Source organism: Psammomys obesus, unplaced genomic scaffold (assembly GCF_907164565.1).
Source record: "Psammomys obesus unplaced genomic scaffold, mPsaObe1.curated_primary_1811, whole genome shotgun sequence".
Taxonomy (NCBI): Eukaryota; Metazoa; Chordata; class Mammalia; order Rodentia; family Muridae; genus Psammomys; species Psammomys obesus.
In genome coordinates, this window is record NW_026585686.1 from 729012 (window position 1) to 747673 (window position 18662).

General features: G+C 41.8%; 1 protein-coding gene across 2 annotated transcripts in view; it reads left to right on the forward strand.

Annotated features, from left to right (window-relative positions):
* The window catches only part of Mllt3 (MLLT3 super elongation complex subunit), a 250155-nt gene that overhangs the window by 189591 nt on the left and 41902 nt on the right, over positions 1-18662 (forward strand). For both annotated transcript variants that reach the window (XM_055629509.1, XM_055629515.1), the window contains exon 5: positions 1-659. This exon is cut by the window's left edge and continues 109 nt beyond it. In XM_055629509.1, the coding sequence (XP_055485484.1) occupies positions 1-659 (659 nt within the window). The remainder of the gene's footprint in view (positions 660-18662) is intronic.

An 18662-nucleotide genomic window follows, 5' to 3' on the forward strand; every position in this document is an offset into this window, starting at 1 on the left:
GTAGCAGCAGCAGCAGCAGCAGCAGCAGCAGCAGTAGCAGCAGCAGCAGCAGCAGCAGCAGCAGCAGCAGCAGCAGCAGTAGCAGTAGCAGCAGCAGTAGTACCAGTTTTTCAAAGCCTCACAAATTAATGAAGGAGCACAAGGAAAAACCTTCTAAAGACTCCAGAGAACATAAAAGTGCCTTCAAAGAACCTTCCAGGGATCACAACAAATCTTCCAAAGACTCCTCCAAGAAACCCAAAGAAAACAAACCACTGAAAGAAGAAAAAATAGTTCCTAAGATGGCCTTCAAGGAACCTAAACCTATGTCAAAAGAGCCAAAAGCAGACAGTAATTTACTCACCATCACCAGTGGACAGCAGGATAAGAAGGCTCCTAGTAAAAGGCCCCCCATTTCAGATTCTGAAGAACTCTCAGCCAAAAAAAGGAAAAAGAGTAGCTCAGAGGCTTTATTTAAAAGTTTTTCTAGTGCACCACCACTGATACTCACTTGTTCTGCTGACAAAAAACAGATAAAAGATAAATCTCATGTCAAGATGGGAAAGGTCAAAGTTGAAAGCGAAACATCAGAGAAGAAGAAGTCAACATTGCCACCCTTTGATGACATCGTTGATCCCAACGACTCAGATGCGGAGGAGAACATGTCCTCGAAATCCGACGTGAGTAGCCTTGTGTCCCCACCCCCTTAGCAGTTCTCGGGCTTTGTTTCACATAGTGTCACGGTAAGCAAGACATGAGCCAAGGACATGGATGCTGTCTCTACAGAGGAAGGGGTGTAGCCTAGGAGTGAGTGTCCTTAACTAGCAGGAAGAAGGAAATGATTTCATTAAGGATTTTGCACCGTCTTTAGGCTGTAATTGAAGTTGTTAAGGGAAAGATATATTCCACAATGCAATAAAAGTTAGTTGAATAGCAGCATAAAGATTAAGTGCCCTTGAAAGCTTTGTTACAGGGCTCTGTGGTGACTGCTGACCGAGAGAAATGAGAGCAATGTGCTCGTTTGAATACAGTGGAAAAACAAGTTGAAAGAGAAACCTAAGAAACACTGTACAACTTGTGGTCATTATACTCAAGTACATTTTAAAAAATTAAAAAAAAAAAAAAGTCAGTGGGAAATTGGTTACAGTTTGTTGTTTTCCTGTGTGGTGCTGTGGACTGAATCCAGGGCCTTGCCTGCCAGGCGAGCACTATCCTCCACAGCTGTACCCTAGCCACCGCTGGTTGGGTGATTAGGGAGAGACTAAATACTTAACAGCTTCTAAAGTGAAGATGAGTAGAATGAGGTATACCACTTACTCGCCCAAGTTATTTCTTCTATCTTGTTTCTCCGAGCCGCTCCTGTTAGTTTGAAACTGGTTCTTGATGTAGATACTACTATTTGGGGTATTTGATTTTTGTTTCTGATAACCCTGAAATGCGCTCAGTGTGTGAAAAATCTGTCAGAATTAGAGTTTGGCAACTTTTTCTTTGTTCTGAAATATTATGATTCTTCTAGAAAGAAGGCTCCCAGCATTGGGTTGTGAGTCACTGGTAAGCTATGAGATCAACTTAGCATGCCATCACCAGTGTTTGAAAAATTACAGTACATTGTAATTAGTATGAGTAAATGGTTTATGGAACTTTTATTTCAGAAAGAATGTGTTTTTTCACTGATCAAAACTTTCAAAGGACTTAAAAAAAAAAAGAATGTTTGCTGAATTATGAAGATAGCACACAGCATTTGGAAGGTCCTGCCAATTTTTTTCCATGAATATGTCACACACACAAGCTTCCTCCTTGACATTTCTGTTTATTTTCCTTTCTTTGTCTCTTGTTCTTTTCTCTTTATACATGGTTTACAAAATATGGTTTTCTTTTGATAAAATGCTTAGGTGTAGAACGCAACAGTTGGGCTGTGGTGGTATACCTTTAGTCCCAGCACTGGGCAGCAGAGGCAGGCAGATATCTTCACAGATATCTTCAAGGCCACCCTGGTCTACAGAGAGAATTCCAGGACAGCCAGGGATACCCAGAAACCCTGTCTTGAAAAACAAAGACGAACAACTCAACAGTTGTGTTTTCCTTATAACTCTTTGGGTATTAAATGTTTTTATTTTGTTGCTGTTGGTTTCATTCTTTTAAGCCATGAATTCAAGAGACTTTGCCCTTAGCAAAGAGTGCTGAGAGAACTGGAACTCCACTTACCCAGCAGTAAAGATAGCCATGCAGATTGTCTCCTACCTGCCATCTCACCTGTGTTCAAAATAGGCAGCACTGCAGGAAATGGAATGTTGCAGTCTGGAGTCTTCCTTAGCCAGTCACTGAGCTGGTAGCAGAAAATGCCCAATGTCAGGGTCGCAGTTCCCATTGTCTTGGGTGTGAGCATGTTGGCTGCTGTGTAAGGCTGATTTGATGTCCTGGTTTTTCCAGAGTCCATGATCTCTATCTGTTCTGTATGAAATTATTTATTACCCCATCTCCACAAATGAATACAATCAAATAATAAAACCTGAAGGGACTCTGGAAATGAGAAAAAAAATGTACATGGAAGAAGACTTTAAAACTACAAAGGCTATGGAATAGTCTGAGGAGTGGATAAGTCTTGAAAGTGCTCACTACGTCAGCAGGAGGACCTGCGGTTTATCTGTAGTACCGTGTGAAAATCTAGGTGTTGTAGAACACATCTATAATCTGCCGAGGGTGAGGTGTACTTCAAACCACGGAAGCAGTTTTCTTTGAAAAGGAAAATGAGCATCCCCTCTTTTGTACCTCATTTCCGCCAGCCCCACCCTGTTCGTTGCCCTCCTTAAACTGTCTGGGGCTGGCAGTAAATGTCCTGCTGCTGAAGGCCCGGCCTTAGGTTTTTATGTGGTAGAAGGGTGCTACAGCGGAGAAGAAGGTCTTTATTGCGTTTTCAAAGTGGCTTTTTAATGACTTGTAATTCCTGCACATGCAGGAGCCGTGAAGGTTATGTTTGGGGGACTCCAGCTGGAGAGACCATTCATTAGGGTCTGCCTCACTCCAGGGGAGCCTTGCCTTCTGCACTCCTATTTTCTCTGTTTTATAGCTGAAGGTAAAATTACCTGGAGAGACTTCAGTTCTTTCTTACTCTTGGTAGATTTAGGGCAGCATAGAACATTCATTGAAACAATTGGATTAAAGTGAACTCTGTGGCTGTATGGAGATCTTCATCTTCCCTTCGTCACAAGGCTTTGTTGTTGTTTGGTTTTGTTTTCTGGTTGGAAGGGATTAGATTGATGTTGTTCTCTAGCCAACCACATTGTCATTGTGGTTCATCCATATTCTGGATTTTAAAAAGAGGGACATAGATAAGGATAAGAAGTAGCTAAGAAGATGGTTTTTAAATTTATTTTTATTTCATGTATATGAATATTTGCATTTATGTGTGTGCACCGAGTATGGATGCCCTTGATTTAGAGTTCCAGACATGAGGAAATTGCTGTGTGCTTGCTGGGATCTTACCAAGGCCCTCTGCAAGAGAAGCAAGTACTCTCAACACTGAGCCATCTCACCAACCCCTAAAAAGATGACTTTTCAAAAAGCAGCTAGAGGTCTACTTCCTTTGGTTCAGTGTACATTAACTCAATGTGATATCTTAGCTTTAAAATTAAGTAACTCCTAAAAGTCAAAGTTACAGGGTTTGTGAACAAATGGGGGGGGGGCGGGGAGGGGCAGTGATGGTGGCTTCTGTCATACAATTGGCTATCACCAGTAATTGCCAAAGCAGAGCACAGAGCATTTTTCCTCACATGCATTGGCCTGGCATCTTTTCCAGTAGATTCTAGGCCTTCTTTAAAGGCATCACCTATATGGAAAACTTTCGATTCCCATTTTATTATCTGTGTAACGGTTCTCTCTCTCATCTTTAGACACAACACAGGCTCTACATAGCTAGTTGTCCCATACCTCGGGAGTGTCACACAGGTACATTTGGAGTTTTCCTGAGTGATTTCCATGCTAATTGCCTTGCTAAGCTCTCAGCATAGACCGAGTTCTGTGAATTAGTGTCATGATTGCCATCATTTTGTAGATGAGAAGACAGACGCTCACTATCCAAGATTGGCAGGTGTAAAAGTTGTGGAGAGAGCCCTTCATCCCTTTAATGAGGTGGCGGAAGCAGGAACTGCCAAATCTTCTTACAGATACTTACAACCCTCTTGAGGCTGTGGACTGTGCATTACTGCTAAAAAGTGCCGCAGGACTCCTTCCCTTGCTCCCACATGGTTCCCACTTGCATCTGCATGGGAGTTCGTGTCGCACAGAGCTGGGCTGCAATAACAAGCCTTCCCAGAAGGTGCCACCAGATAACAAATGGTGTCCTCCAGCTGAGAGGCTTCTTCTTTTGAAGTCTTCTGGTTCTGTTTGGTACGTTCATCTCAGTATAAATCATTCAAAATGAAGGCTATGTGTTCTTCATATTCGATGATAGGAAGAGACTGGCTACCTTTGGCGTCTGTGTAATTTTCTGAACAAGTTTGAGAAATTGTTCTCAGCAGGCAACAATTTATGATTGTAAACTTTGAAGGCTGTGTCATGGTCCACACAGAAAAACTGTCCCCTGTGGGGAATCTTTAGGTCACTACAGGCAACATACAATGAACTGCTCCAGAAAAGGTCAAAGATTCTTCTGTTAGGCATGAGAAAACAGAAAAACATTCACTAAAGTGTTTAGAGACAATATTTTGTGAGTTCTAAAAACACACAAGGTGAGGATTTGTCAGGAGGCCTGGGACAGGAAGAAGTATTCTGTATGACACATAAGAGTGAGGTTCTTTCATCTTTATTTGTCACAGGAAGTGAGTTTGTGTATGGGGCCTTGTGTATCGTTGGTGCTTACCCGACTAATCAAAAGGATGAGTAAACAGGCCCTAGTAGAATCACAGAACTAGTTCTTGGAAATTAAATATAGATGCTTGTTTTATTATGTGATAATTTAACCATCACCACCATTATCGTCCTGGACTGGCATTGAGGTCTGTGGTGCCAAGGACAACTTTGAACCTTTCATGCTCTTGCCTGTACCTTTTCAGCACTGAGATTCTGGCGCTGCCATGTCACTGTATACCGTGCTGGGATTAGGAGCCAGGACTTCACATTTGGTATGCAAGCACTTTACCAGATGAGCTCAAGATGTCTTTTATTTGTTTCAGAGTGTAATAAGCCGTCCCAGGACTTGAGTGATGTGTGTGAAGTGTGTGTGTGTGTGTGTGTGTGTGTGTATGCGCTGTGTGCATATGTGTGTAGGCCCAGTGTACACAGGCCAGAGGCTGGTGTTTTCCTCTGTTTGTTCCCCATCTTATTTTTTTTTAGACAGAATCCCTTCACTGGGCCTGGGCTCACTGAGTCAGCTGACTGGCTGGCTGTTGAGCTCCGGGAACCTTGTGTGTCTGCCTACCCAGCACTGGGCTGCAGATATCTTCCGCAACCTGTCTTTTACATGAGGGCTGGGCTTCAAGCTCAGACCCTCAAGCTTGCACAGCCAGCACTTTACCTCTGAAGTGTCTCCCCAGCCATTCAGGGGTTTTTGTTTTGTTTTGTTTTGTTTTTTTAACGTTTTAAATGAAGTTATTTTTCGTCTTTATTTAAAATATATTGAATACAAGAAAATGAGCCTCATTATGACATTATCATGTATGTCTCTTTTTACATTGCTCTTTGCTCCTATATCCCCCTCTAAAAACGAGCCTTGCTTTTTCTCCCACTGATCCCATTTCTCCTGTACTTCCATTTCTAGCTTTCTTTCTCTGCTTCTTCCCCAACCCCTGTTCACTTCCCGTCCCCATCTGTCCCCATCATTTTGTAGTACAGAAAATATTTTCTTCTGAGCATGTTTTTTTTCTGAACATAATATTTTGTTTATGGATGTTTGGTCACAGTTAAAACACAGACAATTTTTACTCGTGTATGTAGGCCCATATTAGACTGCACAGATGATACACAATTGGAATTTCAGCTGCTCTCTGAAGTAGGTATTAATGAGTGAGGTGAAGGATGGGTACAACCTGTAAGAGAGGGCATTCCTTGAAAAGAGGAAATGATACGGAAAAAAAAAAAAACCCATGTGATGACTAGTGTTGGTCCTGTGTGTTGTCTTCACTGAAATAAAGGCAGTGTGACACTTACTAAATGCTTTTATATTTTAATTTATCATTAGTATATGTGCCTAGTTCAAAGGGCAGTCTCTGGACTCGGCTCTTCCACCATGGGTTCTGTAGGTTGAACTCAGGTTGTGAGGCTTGTGAGGCAAGAGCTTTTACCCAGTGAGCCATCACACTGGCCTTACTAAGCACTCTTAAGGGGGAAAAATGTGGTTTAACCCTCCTCTTTCTGGCTTCCTGGTCAGCCAGTAAGTGGTGCCGTACCCTGGTGACGGGGTAGGAAAGCAGATGCTGCTGCCGTGTGTGATGCCTGGGTCTGAGAAGGAGCAGGCAGAGCTGACATGATTTCCAGGACGCTGGTTCTTAGTACGCACCCGTGTCACTGTGAGCAGCAAAAAGAGGGCTCTGGGTCCTAGGGAACTTGTTCATCAATATACTGTCTGGTTCGGCTCTTCACTCTCTGTCAGTGGGAGGCTCCCATCTGTTGTACTGTGTTACCTGAAGGTCGCACACCTGAAAGCCTGAAGAAGGGAGATGATCAGGTCCCCTAGTTTTGAAGCATAGCCATGCCACGTCTGCCTTAGCTAGTCATCAGGAGGAGTGGGCCAGGGTATGTGTGCCGACAGAGAGGAAGACTCCTGGGATCAAACGACAGACAGACCTTACACAATGTAGACTTTAGTGATAATCCTTACCTTGTGGGCTTATAGCTTACAGATGTAGGCTGTCATTCAGGCTCAAACATAACGATTTTATTATTTGCAAAGCATACTATTTAGTCATTTTATAGATTGTATTCTGTGAAGACCCAGCAGGGGTAGGACAAAAGCAAAGAGACACCGTGGAAACCTGGTGCTTCTGTAATCTATGACTACATGTTTTGGAATGTCCATATGTATTTATGTGTGTATGTGAGCACACATGTGCGTGTTGGGGTTGGAGCATGGAGGGACACCAGAAGTTGACACTGAGTATGTTCCCCAGCCACTCACCCCCTTACTTTTTGGTCCAGGGTCTCTCACTGAATTTGGAGCTTGCAGGTTTGGCTAGACTGGCTGGCCAGGGAGTCCCTTCGGCTTGCGTCTCGCCAGTGCTGGGTTTATGGAGATCCGCTGCCGTGTCTGGCCTTTGTTGTGGGGTACTGGGAAATGAAGTCAGGTCCTCACACATGCATAGCCAGAGCCTCCCTGATAGCCATCTTCACAGCCCTGCATGTGTTTATGAAATAGCTGTTTTCCATTTGCCTAGCCCAAGATTTTATCACAAATCAAAGAATCTTTATGAAACTGCTCTCATTTTATTTAGTCTGGCAAACCGCACTCCGAGTGACCTGACACACTTCCAGTGTGCGAAGCGCTCACTGCATTTCCAGCTTTCTTCCTTTCCTCCATTGGTTTCTCAGCACTGTTTTAATTAAAAGTAAACCTCACACTTGTTCCAGAGCTTGCAATAGGGCTTTTTAGTTACTGTGTGTGTGTGTGTGTGTGTGTGTGTGTGTGTGTGTGTGTGTTTACCTACACATGTGGGTGCACATGCTCCTTCATGCCACGCTGTGGAGTGCTTGTGTTGGTTCAGGGGTAACCTGTGAAAGTTGATTCCTGAGGATTAAACTTAAGCTGTCAGTCGGACTGGTAGCAAGTGCTTTAACATGCTGAGCCATTTGCCAGCCTAACTTTAGAAAACTGTTAATTTATTTTGTACGTGTGTACGCATGTGTGATTGCAGGTGTCTGCATTCCCTGATATATTGTGGAGGCCGGGGGATAACTCTAGGAAGTCAGGACCCTCCCACGGTACCTCATGGGATCTAATGATTGAACTCAGCTGGTCACATCTGCATGGCGAGCACTGTGGCCTGGCGAGCCATCTTGCCAGCCCCGTGATAAGTTTCTTAATTGCCAGTTTCTGATATTCTTAAAAGTCAGGATCCATCCAGACTAGGATGTTAACTGTTGCTGCCTCCGCTGTCCAGTGACTCTCAGAGACCTGTCATTCACCACCTGCCCCTCCCGGAATCCACCCACAGTTCTTGTTCTCTGTGATTAAATCAAAGGATCTCATCGTTTACCTCCAGACGCAGAGGTTCGCCAGAGATGTGGCGTGTTGCAGCCGCCTGTGTCTGCTCTTGCAGACCCGTGGATGCACTCAGAGCTCCGTGGTTTCTTTATTTACTTTGTCAGGAACTGTAAAAATTAAAAAGTATTCTTTGGTGTGAAGGTTTATGGTCACATTTAGAAACCATGCATGGTGTCTCTGCGGAGCTTGTGATTTAGCCACAGGGTTTCCAGGCGAGAAGAGGGTTCGGAAATTGCCTCTGACACTTGAGTTTTTTTTTTTTTTTTTTTCAGGAGAGAGCTGGAGGCCAAGTTCAGTAATTTGTTTTACTTGAGATCACAGAAAAGTAGCCCTAGGATCTGGCCCTCTGTCAGCACGCGCTTGGCACTTTCCACATGGCGCCATCTCACCGGCCTGCCTACCATTCAGCACTAGAAAGTGGTCCCTAACGTCAGACTAGTTCCCCGCACACTGCCTTAAACTCCAAGCTGTTCAGCTGGTGTCACCGGAACCTGCGCACCTGTCCTGAGTGCAGGAACCTGTTGTTTTGTATCTTCAACAGAACTCCTCTGTGATGTCTCATGTCATGAGGAAAAGGTGTACACCCAGGTGGAAATGACAAAGCTGACTGGTGAATATTCTGGCAGAGTCTATGCTGGTCCTCTCTGGGAAATTACTGACCAGAATAATCCTGACGATATATTTTCAGGGAGAAAAATCTCGAGGCAAAATAGATAATGATATATTTAAATACCCGGCAAGACAAAAGCCTTTATCCTGTTCAATGTGAAAACACACAGAAGACCTCAGAGTCCTCTAGTAGAAATGGAGTCTTCAGACTTGAAGCTGGAACTCGTATGTAATGGCTGGTGCTCCAGCTACTGTACTGTGGGGGTGTATGCTGAGCCTGCAGGCGCACAATCACAAGGAGGACCTGAGCCTCTCCCTCCTCACCTCATGGAACTGCTGTGCTTATCCTGCCAGTCAATGCCGGAGTTCTCATTCAGTGAATGAAGACCAAACCACACAGTTCAGTTTTCAAGTCTTCTAGCTGAAGCTGTGCCTTTCATGAGTTCACTCCACCGTATCCCCAAACCCAGCTGTGCATAGGTGGGGTCATATGTAGTCTGCTAGTCAGTAGGGAGAGCAGAGAAAGAGGGTGCTTGTAGAGCTCACCTTCCAAGGCAGAAGGAGAAGAGTTTGGGCAGCAGTCGCTGCTGCAGTGAACAGGGGGAAAGATTGAAAGAGCCTCCTTTCAATCTCTCGGGTGGCTTTCCAGATTTGTTCCCCAAATGTCTGTGGATCTCTCACATCCTTTTCTCAGCTTCATGGTAGCGAGCCTCTGTTGATGTGGTTCCCCTGCCCCGACCTAGCTCTCTGAGGTATGACCGAGTTACCAAATTTCACATCATTACTTATGTCCAGGTTTAAAATTTTGTTCGTTGAGTGTTTTCATATAGGTCTACAATGGAATCTGATCATATGTCCATCAGGTCCCCATTACCTCCCTCTAGATTTTCCCAACTTATTCCCATCCCAACTTTATGTCCTTAAACAATTAATCCACTTTCACTTTTTACATTTATTTTACATATATTTGGGACACGGCATGCGTAGGTCATGGCCTGCATGGGAGTCAAAGAAAAGCTTGTGGATTAAGTTCTCTATTTTCACTGCACAGGGCTGAACTCACATTGCTAAGCTTGACAGTAAATGCCTTTACCTGACAAGCCATTTTATACCAACCCTCAAGCTGTGTCCACCCCTCACTTCTAAATTTTTGAAAACACAGATCAGTTCTGGAAGGAAATAGACAAAGGATAGATATTAATTAATTAAAATGATGGCACTGTGGGTTCTTTACAAAACACCGTTGTGTCTTTGTTTATGGGGTATTTTGGTTGTGTTTTTTTGAGAGACAAAGTTGCGCTAGGTAGCTCAGGCTGGCCTCGGAGTTGCTGTGTATCCCAGGCTGGCTTTAGCATCCCAGGCCTGGGATTTCAACATATGCCGCCCTGCTGGCAAAATACTAGCTTTAAAACCTGTCATTTTTCATAAAGCATTCTATTGTTTCACAACATGAGCTCCATTTGAGGATAAGAGCCAAATTATATTGAGATGTCCCATTTTTCTTTTTAATCACCTCTTATTTGGAAGTCTTTCATATGTATGAAATATGGAATAGTATAATGAACCTTTTACATACTATTAACTGAAGGTTGATCTATTTTCTTTTGTAATACAGTCAAATTCTGATTTCTAATAAGATTCAAGATACCTTATTCCACTCATTTCAATATGAATCTCTAGAAAGATAAGAACTTTCAAAGAACAGAGCAAAAACAGCATGATCACAGCTAAACTATTTCATGATGTTCACAGTCATGAGGTATCTAACTACTGAGGAAATTTTTAATAAAATAAAAATCTCACATTCTGTTTTTTTGTATTATTTGTTTAAATTGGAATCAATAAAGTCTGAATTATATACTCTGACAATATCTGTTAATGTATAAATTTCCTCTTCTCACCTCTTTTAAACATAAAATGCAAAGGGCAGAACCTAGGTCTTCTGTCCTAAATTATCAGTTCATATTAGAGAGTCTTCATGGCACAGTTTCTGCAGATGAGCGGTCGGAGATAGGACATGGCCAGATCTGGGTTACACTTCTGGTTTTTATTTGAGGGTTTCACAGGACGGTTTCGTGGGGTCCTGGGATCGTGTTCCTTGGCTGCTACAAGGAAAGGTCTCTGTGTTAACAGCCTTAGCTGTTCAGTGCCTCCAGACTAGTTCATTGAGTTTTGGCGGCTGGAGAGATGAGCTGCTGGTTAAGGGCACAGGCTGCCCTTGAGAAGTTTGGTTTAGGCAGCTCCCAACCAACCCCCTGCCACTCTAGGGGTTCTTGCGCTGTTTTCTGGCCTCTGAAGACACCTGCAGTCCACATTCACGTTCTCACACAGACGCATATGTTTATAAGCAATTTTTCTTTTAAGTTGTAAATGGCTCTAGTTCAGCCATACAGAGATAGCCTGTCTTGTACTTTTGTGCAGGCAGAAAGTACAGTTTGTGAAAGAGAGAGAAACATCGTGTTTAATATTTCCCCTCCATCAATGTTGAGAAGAAAAAAGTTGGTTCCTTGGCACTCTGCAGCAGTTACAAATGCTTTAGATTTTACTTACCTCCCTTACTTGCTGAAGTTGTGGGAGCTGAATGTCTTTGCACACAGAGGCAGGTGTGTGAGCCACACCTTCAGTTCTTTCCATTGTATTGTAAGCCTTGGTCTTTACCTTTTTAATCTGACGTCTTTAATCTTGGCTTCTTCATTTTTCTTTGCTCCTCCCCTTGCTTTCTTCCTTCTAAAATATTGAAAATCTTGGATTCTACAGGGAAATAAGCTTGGGGCCTTTATGGCCTGCTCAACTGAGGCTTTTCTGAGTAATCGCTGCCACCCGTTATCCTTCACCGTTTTGTGATTCTTCCACAAACAATTTATATATTGAATAGAATTGTTACTTTCTTGTAGTTTTTCCTAATGACTTCAATGTGTTTGAAGACAGACTCTGTTAAGTACCCAGTTTTCTTAGATCTTTGCACTGTGTCTGACCATAATTGCCCTTGAGCAAAAGTCAAGTAGTGTAAATGTGCACATACCTTCTTGACTAACTCATGTACTTATAATTGGAAGGTCTTAACGCTGAATACATCTGAGCAGTTTCGGTCTGTCTGTCGCCTCTGTGGGTGGAGTCGGTGGGCCATAAAGGGCAAAAGAACTGTATGAATAAGAGATGTCTCGGCTCTCACACAAATACACAGAACCGAGTATGAGCCACTCTTATACATGTGAGTTCATCGAAATAAAGAAGTTATATGGATGGGATTGTGTGGTGGCCGCCTTTGTGTTAGAGCACGTGGACTTGCCAAGTGTGAGAACCCTTCAGAACTTCCTGGAAAATCTTTTATTAAACTGCTTCCATCAGAAGGATATCAAACAAGAATAAAATAACACCGGGGGAGCAAAGACTACAAATTAATCTTTTATTGTGACAACAGAAAGATGTGAGCCTAAAAATCCCCAAACATTTGCTTCTGGGTTTTAAAAAAGCAAATAGATTCAGAGAAATTTCAATAACAGGATGTTGAAGTGAAAGAAATTTCTGCCTCCCTGTTTCCTATAGAGGACTGTGTGGAGGCCTGATAACATGAGAGTTTCTGGACCACCTTGTTTTTGCTGTCTTTGCATGGTGAAATACGAGTCCATTCCCTCTAATGTTTCTAATGTTTATATGTGCTTTTGAAATTATCGCAACTGTTAAAAATGCCACTTGTGTGCAGTACAGAATGACAGGGCTTTCCTCCCCCCCTCCCATTTCCTTGGGTTGCATAATTGTCAAGACAAATTAGTTTAATAACTTTAATTTGATGGGCAATGTTTATTTAGTGATCATGCTTGCGTATTTGCAACCACACAATTAAATGTTTCTTATATACGTGCATGAATCGGTAACCAAACACAAAATACTTAAGTTCCTCACTGCAGGAGGCAGGCACACTCACACCAAGTTAAACTGGACAGCAAGAAAACAAAGATGAGGAGACTGCAGTTGGGTCCCTTGAAAAATTAACACCTTAGTGGTGTTTGTGTTGCTACTGCTGTTCTCAAATATGTATGCATTTAATTGTACTCACTGGAAGGCTGTAACATATGTCAGAGTGCTTTCACCAGAGTCATCATTACTTCTAAAGAACAAACTGAAACCCAAGTTAATTTTTTTACCACGGGAATTTGAGTCGACTAAGAGAAAAACTTACCATTTTGAAAGACAAAATGTTGCTGCAGCCATCTTTTCATTTTTAACTTTCTAAACTTGATCAAATCCAACTCTCCTCTCCCCCTCCTGTGGGCCCCTCCCACCTTTATGTTCTGTCTGCATGAGCATGACAGCCTACAAGGGACTACAACCATGGAGAAAAACGACTCCCTGCTTCCCAGAATCCATCAGTTACCAATAACCCCCAGCATTTTGGGATGCAGTCTCATGAGCTCGTCAACAATCCTTGCTAGAAATTTTGCCTCACTTGATCTTGTTCAGTTAACAACAGCTGCAATGAATTCATAGATCAAGCTGTGTCCAGAAAACCAGCATTTCCCAGCTTGGCTTATCCATTGGCTCTTAGATCCTTACTGCTGCTGCTTCTCTGCTGTTCCCTGAGCCTTGTAGGAGTTGATACAGATATCTCACTTAGGACTGAACATTCGGCAGTCACTTTTTCTCTCCATATTGACCAATTATGACTCTCTATATTGACTTTTACCCACTGCAAAAAGAAGCTTCTCTGACCAAGGTTGACAGTAGTACTAATATGTAGGTATAAAAATAAACATTTGGAAGGCTGTTTAACTTTGTGCCTGTTTAGCAAAAACAACAGCAATGGGTTTACTTGTCTTAAGCCTGAGGCCTCCTCAGTCATGTGCTTTTGACCAGGCTTATGATACCAGGCATGAATTTCTTCCAGTGGAGCAGGCTCTAAGTTCAGCCAAAACAACAACAGCAGCAGCAGCAAAAACAAACAAACAAACAAATATGTGGTTACTCCTATAATAATCATGCCACTATTGCCTGCCACCATGTTTTCTTAAATAAAGGTACAATCTCAGAACATAAACATGGAAATCTTATTGTTATGGTATCATATCTGGCATGTAAAGACAGTTGATGGGAATTTTTCCTATCTTTATTTATGGGGCCCTCTAAGTTGGAATTTGTGTGCTGTTGGGTTCTGCACAACTGTCTTTCTTGCCAAGCAAGTTCCTACACATTCTGCAACTAACAGTTAAGTGAAAGTATTGCACTAAGAACTGTTCTCTCAACCTACCCCAAAGGTTGAATGAATAGTCCTCTTACCAAAAACCAGCATAGCTATTCCCAAGTGACTGTCAGTTTGTAATTATGTCAACTAAATATTTATAAACTAGTAATGTATACATAGGTAACAGTCATAGATCATGTCAAGACATGAGTCTGATTTATGTCTGAGATGTTTCAGAACCTATTTAAAACCCCTCGGTCACAAATCAAAGAAGTTTAATGGATTAATATGTATTGGTAAATGATACTAAATAAGATATTTGGGTATATCTAGTGTTTTCCATCTGACCGATCTCTAGCAGCCAATCCTGGTGACTGCTCCTTATTCATGACTTGACATACTTCCCACATTTCTTGAGTTGGGACAGGTCTTGCTAAAGCAACAGTACATTAAGTGGGATAACACTAACCTCAGAATGGTAAAGGATAGAATAGTGATCGCCAGACATGGGAACGGAAGCTCTCTCCCTTCTTTCTTGGCTCCGTTTTGTCCATGATCATTTTGTAGATGCCTCGTGTCTACGCACAGAGCTTTCGGGCTGACTTCATGGTTCTTCAGCTTAGGCAGCAGTGCACCCGCTACTGTGTGCCTCAAGTGCCTTACGCAAATGCTCGTATTTTCTGTGTTGAATGAGTTCAAAACTCTTTTCTACCAGCTATTTTAAATATATACCTTTACCCTACTACGCTATAAAAATATTAGAAGATATCCATCCTCTTAGAAGAGCCATTGGTTTTCCTTTCTTCATTTCTCTTCCCTCCCTTCTGTTCTCATGTCTGGCAATCACTATTCTATCCTTTTCAATTATGAAGTAAGTGTTCTTAGCTTCTGCTATGTAAGGACATGCTGTATTTTACTTATTGTATCTGTTTTATCACTCTCAATGCAGTGCCTTTCAGTTCCATCCCTGTTATTACAAATGGCAGGATTTGATTTTTTTCATGATGGCAGGATAATAATTCCATTGTGTTTATGTACCATATTTTCTCTGCCCCATTCATTTATCAATGGACAGCTTGTGTGTTTTTAAATAAAATGAAAAGCTAGGGTTCCAAAAGGAATCCTGAGGCCTATGTCTCAGACTTGCACTAGCGTTGTGATCTGAAGCAAAATCCTCATTAATATCTTTGGGATTAACTTCATGATCTCTAAAGTGTGAATACTGTGTAATAAAATTGTTCCGTGAATCAACAGGAAACAAATGGTGTATCGTAATGAGTTAGTGCCTTGTTAACACGAATGGAATCGCATGTTTCAACACAAGTTTTTTCTTGTCATAGAACGGATGTCCATGTAATACACAGCCTCATGATTATATGGTGTGCTGTATTTATAGAGTTTCCCCAGTTTTTGAGTGCTGATAAAAGATGTTAAAGAGATACCCCTATCTGTAAAATACAATATGAAAATGCAGTGGTGTGGGCATTTTCTTGTTTTAGTTGACCATTTTGTTCTGCTTTGATATAATACAATGATTAATGCTTTGCTCACATGTGCAGCTAACATTTGACAGCATGCTTCTCTTTGTCCGATATTTTCTGTAGGTGAGGATTTTTTTTTTTTTCTCTAACACAAGTCTCTATGAGGGCCAAGCCACAGGGCCCTGTGTTCAGAAGACCACGTAGCATAGTTACCTGTGGCTTCTTGTCACCCTGACGCCCTTCAAGAGCTTAAAGTCCATAAAACCGCCCATGTGGCTAACATGTTTTAACCCATGGGAAGCACATTATTATTATTCTGCCTTCCTTGTGTGTGGTTAAACTGCTGCAGTCCGTCAAAGGAAAAGCTTTTAGTTGTTATAGAAAGAACACTTAAATGTGTTTAACCTAGATTTCTTTTCCTGAGTGCCAAATACCCATGAGAGAAAGAGAGAGAGAAGAGAGAGAAAAACTCTTTTTCCTGATTAGTTCATTTACAGGATAGAGAGCACATAGCCAAGATGAAAAGGTAACACAGTTTTGAATTAGATTCATAACTCCATATTTTAAATTAGCTTTTTAAAGCTACCCATAAAATGCCACTTTACATCTGGCATCGGATCTATTAATTTGACTACTATGAATATGTAGGAATATTTTTGAAAACTCCTGTGGTCTTGTAAAGCCTCCAGGCCCTTATTAGCTGAAAAATCCTGCCTTCTGTCAGGGCATGGAGCCAAGGTAAGATCCTTAAGTAGATAACGTTTAGCATTTGAAATAATAATAATGAAAGAGATGTCCATGCGGAGCTTTCAAGTCGCTCTCCATTGAAATGTCCGTATGGAGCTGGAGGCCAAGGGAGAAGATGAAGCAGATGTCAGGTTTGTTTTAGCAGGATGCCCTGCCTAACCATCTTCCCTCTGAAGAGGCTGATGCCCAGCATCCTGGGGAGGGAGTGACTAATTCATCTGATCCATCTGTTGCCTTGGGAGGCACTGCGAACTAGTTCCTCCGACCGTTAGTGTCTGTAGAGAATATGACCTTACTTTATTCTTGGTGGGCCTTTTTCTCACCTGCCCTTCTCTCAGAGGGCTCACCTTGGGCTGAAACCTCCCCCCTGCAAGTCTCCTTCTCTACCACCGAAACGATAATTGGGATAATTTCTTTAATTATCCCATTAAAAATTAAAAATTAAACCCATTAAAAATTAACAGTGAAGTTGGCCACAAGTTTTTTTTTTTTTTTTTTTTTTCTTTACTGTATCTCCATAAAGACAGAATTTAAAAACATTTCCATGCTGGTTACAAGCCTTTTTAAGCTAATGTCTGGTACTCTGTGAGTACAGGCAGCCCCAGCCACAGTGTATTCCAACTATTCCATCCTCTGTCTTTCTCCAGGCAGTGGAGCTGTATAATGGATATAGTGTTTCTTTTTATACCTTGAATTTGCTTTCTAAGGGAACTGAGCTGAATTGTCTTGACCCTGTTAATCCCCATCCAGCCAGTATGAGGGCACTGTTACATCCTTAAACTGTCTATTTCAAAGCCATGCAACTCAATGGCTCAGTACCTAGGAAGGAAGAATCCTAGCTCCCCATCCTTACATAGTGTTTTTGGAAGGAAGGGTTCATCTGTGTTCTTAACCCAACAAGCAGCAAATCTCGGAAACTTTGATTCTCATTATAGGAGTGATGCCTCTGTCCCAGCTATTGACTCTACGTTCTTTTTTTTTTTTTCTTCCCCCAGTGGGCTCAGCATTTGATGTCTCAGCCTACAGCCAGAAGCCTGGTAGGAATTTCAGCCTACTCATCTATGTTGTCCAGGTCAGAGCTCTAGGACTTGTCTGTGTGCCATTTTCCTCACCTGGAGAGAAGCAGGAATGGCATGCTGAGTGATTTCATAGAGTTGCTATACAGTATAACCAAAATGACATTTTTAAAATATGCAAATTATTCTTAATCAGTGTCAAATATCAAAACATTTAAATGATGGCAACTATGGCTCAATTAGGGTCATCACTTTTTCTTACTGATACGATATTCTGTGACATTAAAAGTATATTTAATTGTTCTAGTGAAGAGGTTTGTGCCTTTTTAAAAGGCATGAATAATTACTTTATAGATTACTTTTTTCCTGTGAACTATCTTACCCAAGGTTAAAAGATGTTACATCAGTTACAACTGTTGGAACAAAGAGGGAAAAAGACATTATACATGTTTACAGGTCCTTTGATGCTTGTAGAGCCTAAAACATTTAGACCTTCATTTAACAATATCACTGACTAATTTTAAAATTAGTCAAAGGACACAGCTGCTATATAATGCTCCCTAGACAGTATTGCAAGTGAGTCATAAGAGTACTTAGGCTTGGCCATATAATAGTCAACACCCCAAGACAGCAAGAGCCCATGAATCCTAAGATTCCAGAAACTGCCTAATACGTTTAGTGTTTCCCAGAAAACCTTAGAGCTGACTTTGAGATCTGTAGTAAGGAACAGCTTCTGCTAATTGGGTTCTAACTGGTTACTATACCTACCTGTCTAATCTATCTTCTTTGTTTATAAGGTTGAGTACACACTATAGTGATTTGTGGTACTTTAGTGATTCTTAGGGTAAAGTAGTGGCATGTTCAGGCTGGGGAGTTCCTGATGGAGGATTGCACTGATTCTTTAGAGTCCATAAGAGGCTTTGAAGAGATCTGTGGTGGAGCAATACTTTGTATTTTGCCATACTATATTTATAGTGAGCTTCATAAAGATAGGGAAGGCGTGCTTACCAGTCACTCATCTCTAAAAGGCCTTGTATTCTATTTAACCCCAGAATTATGCTAAAAATCTTGGTCAAACATAAATACCAGGCTCAGCTCAAGAACATGAAATTAAATGTGAAAGATAATATAAACACCTTCATTGAAAAACAAGGCATTGTTACAATTAGAGAAGGACGAGAGAAATCAGCCTTAGAGGTAGTCTACCTGGAGACCTGTGGTATTACGGGTTTTCAGTTGTCAGCTGAGTGTGAGATAGAGTAAGACGGTATAATAGAAAAATTGGTGTGGAAAAGTGTGGCTCTCCTGTCAGGCCGCTTCTGGGTCCTGAGTTTTGTGGTGTGTTTTAAAGATGAAACAGAACAGAAACATCACTTGAGTAATCACCGGACCCTGGGGCACTGAGAATCCCAAGTATGGTTTAAGGGAAGTTGCTTAGGAAGAGACCAGCTGGTTAG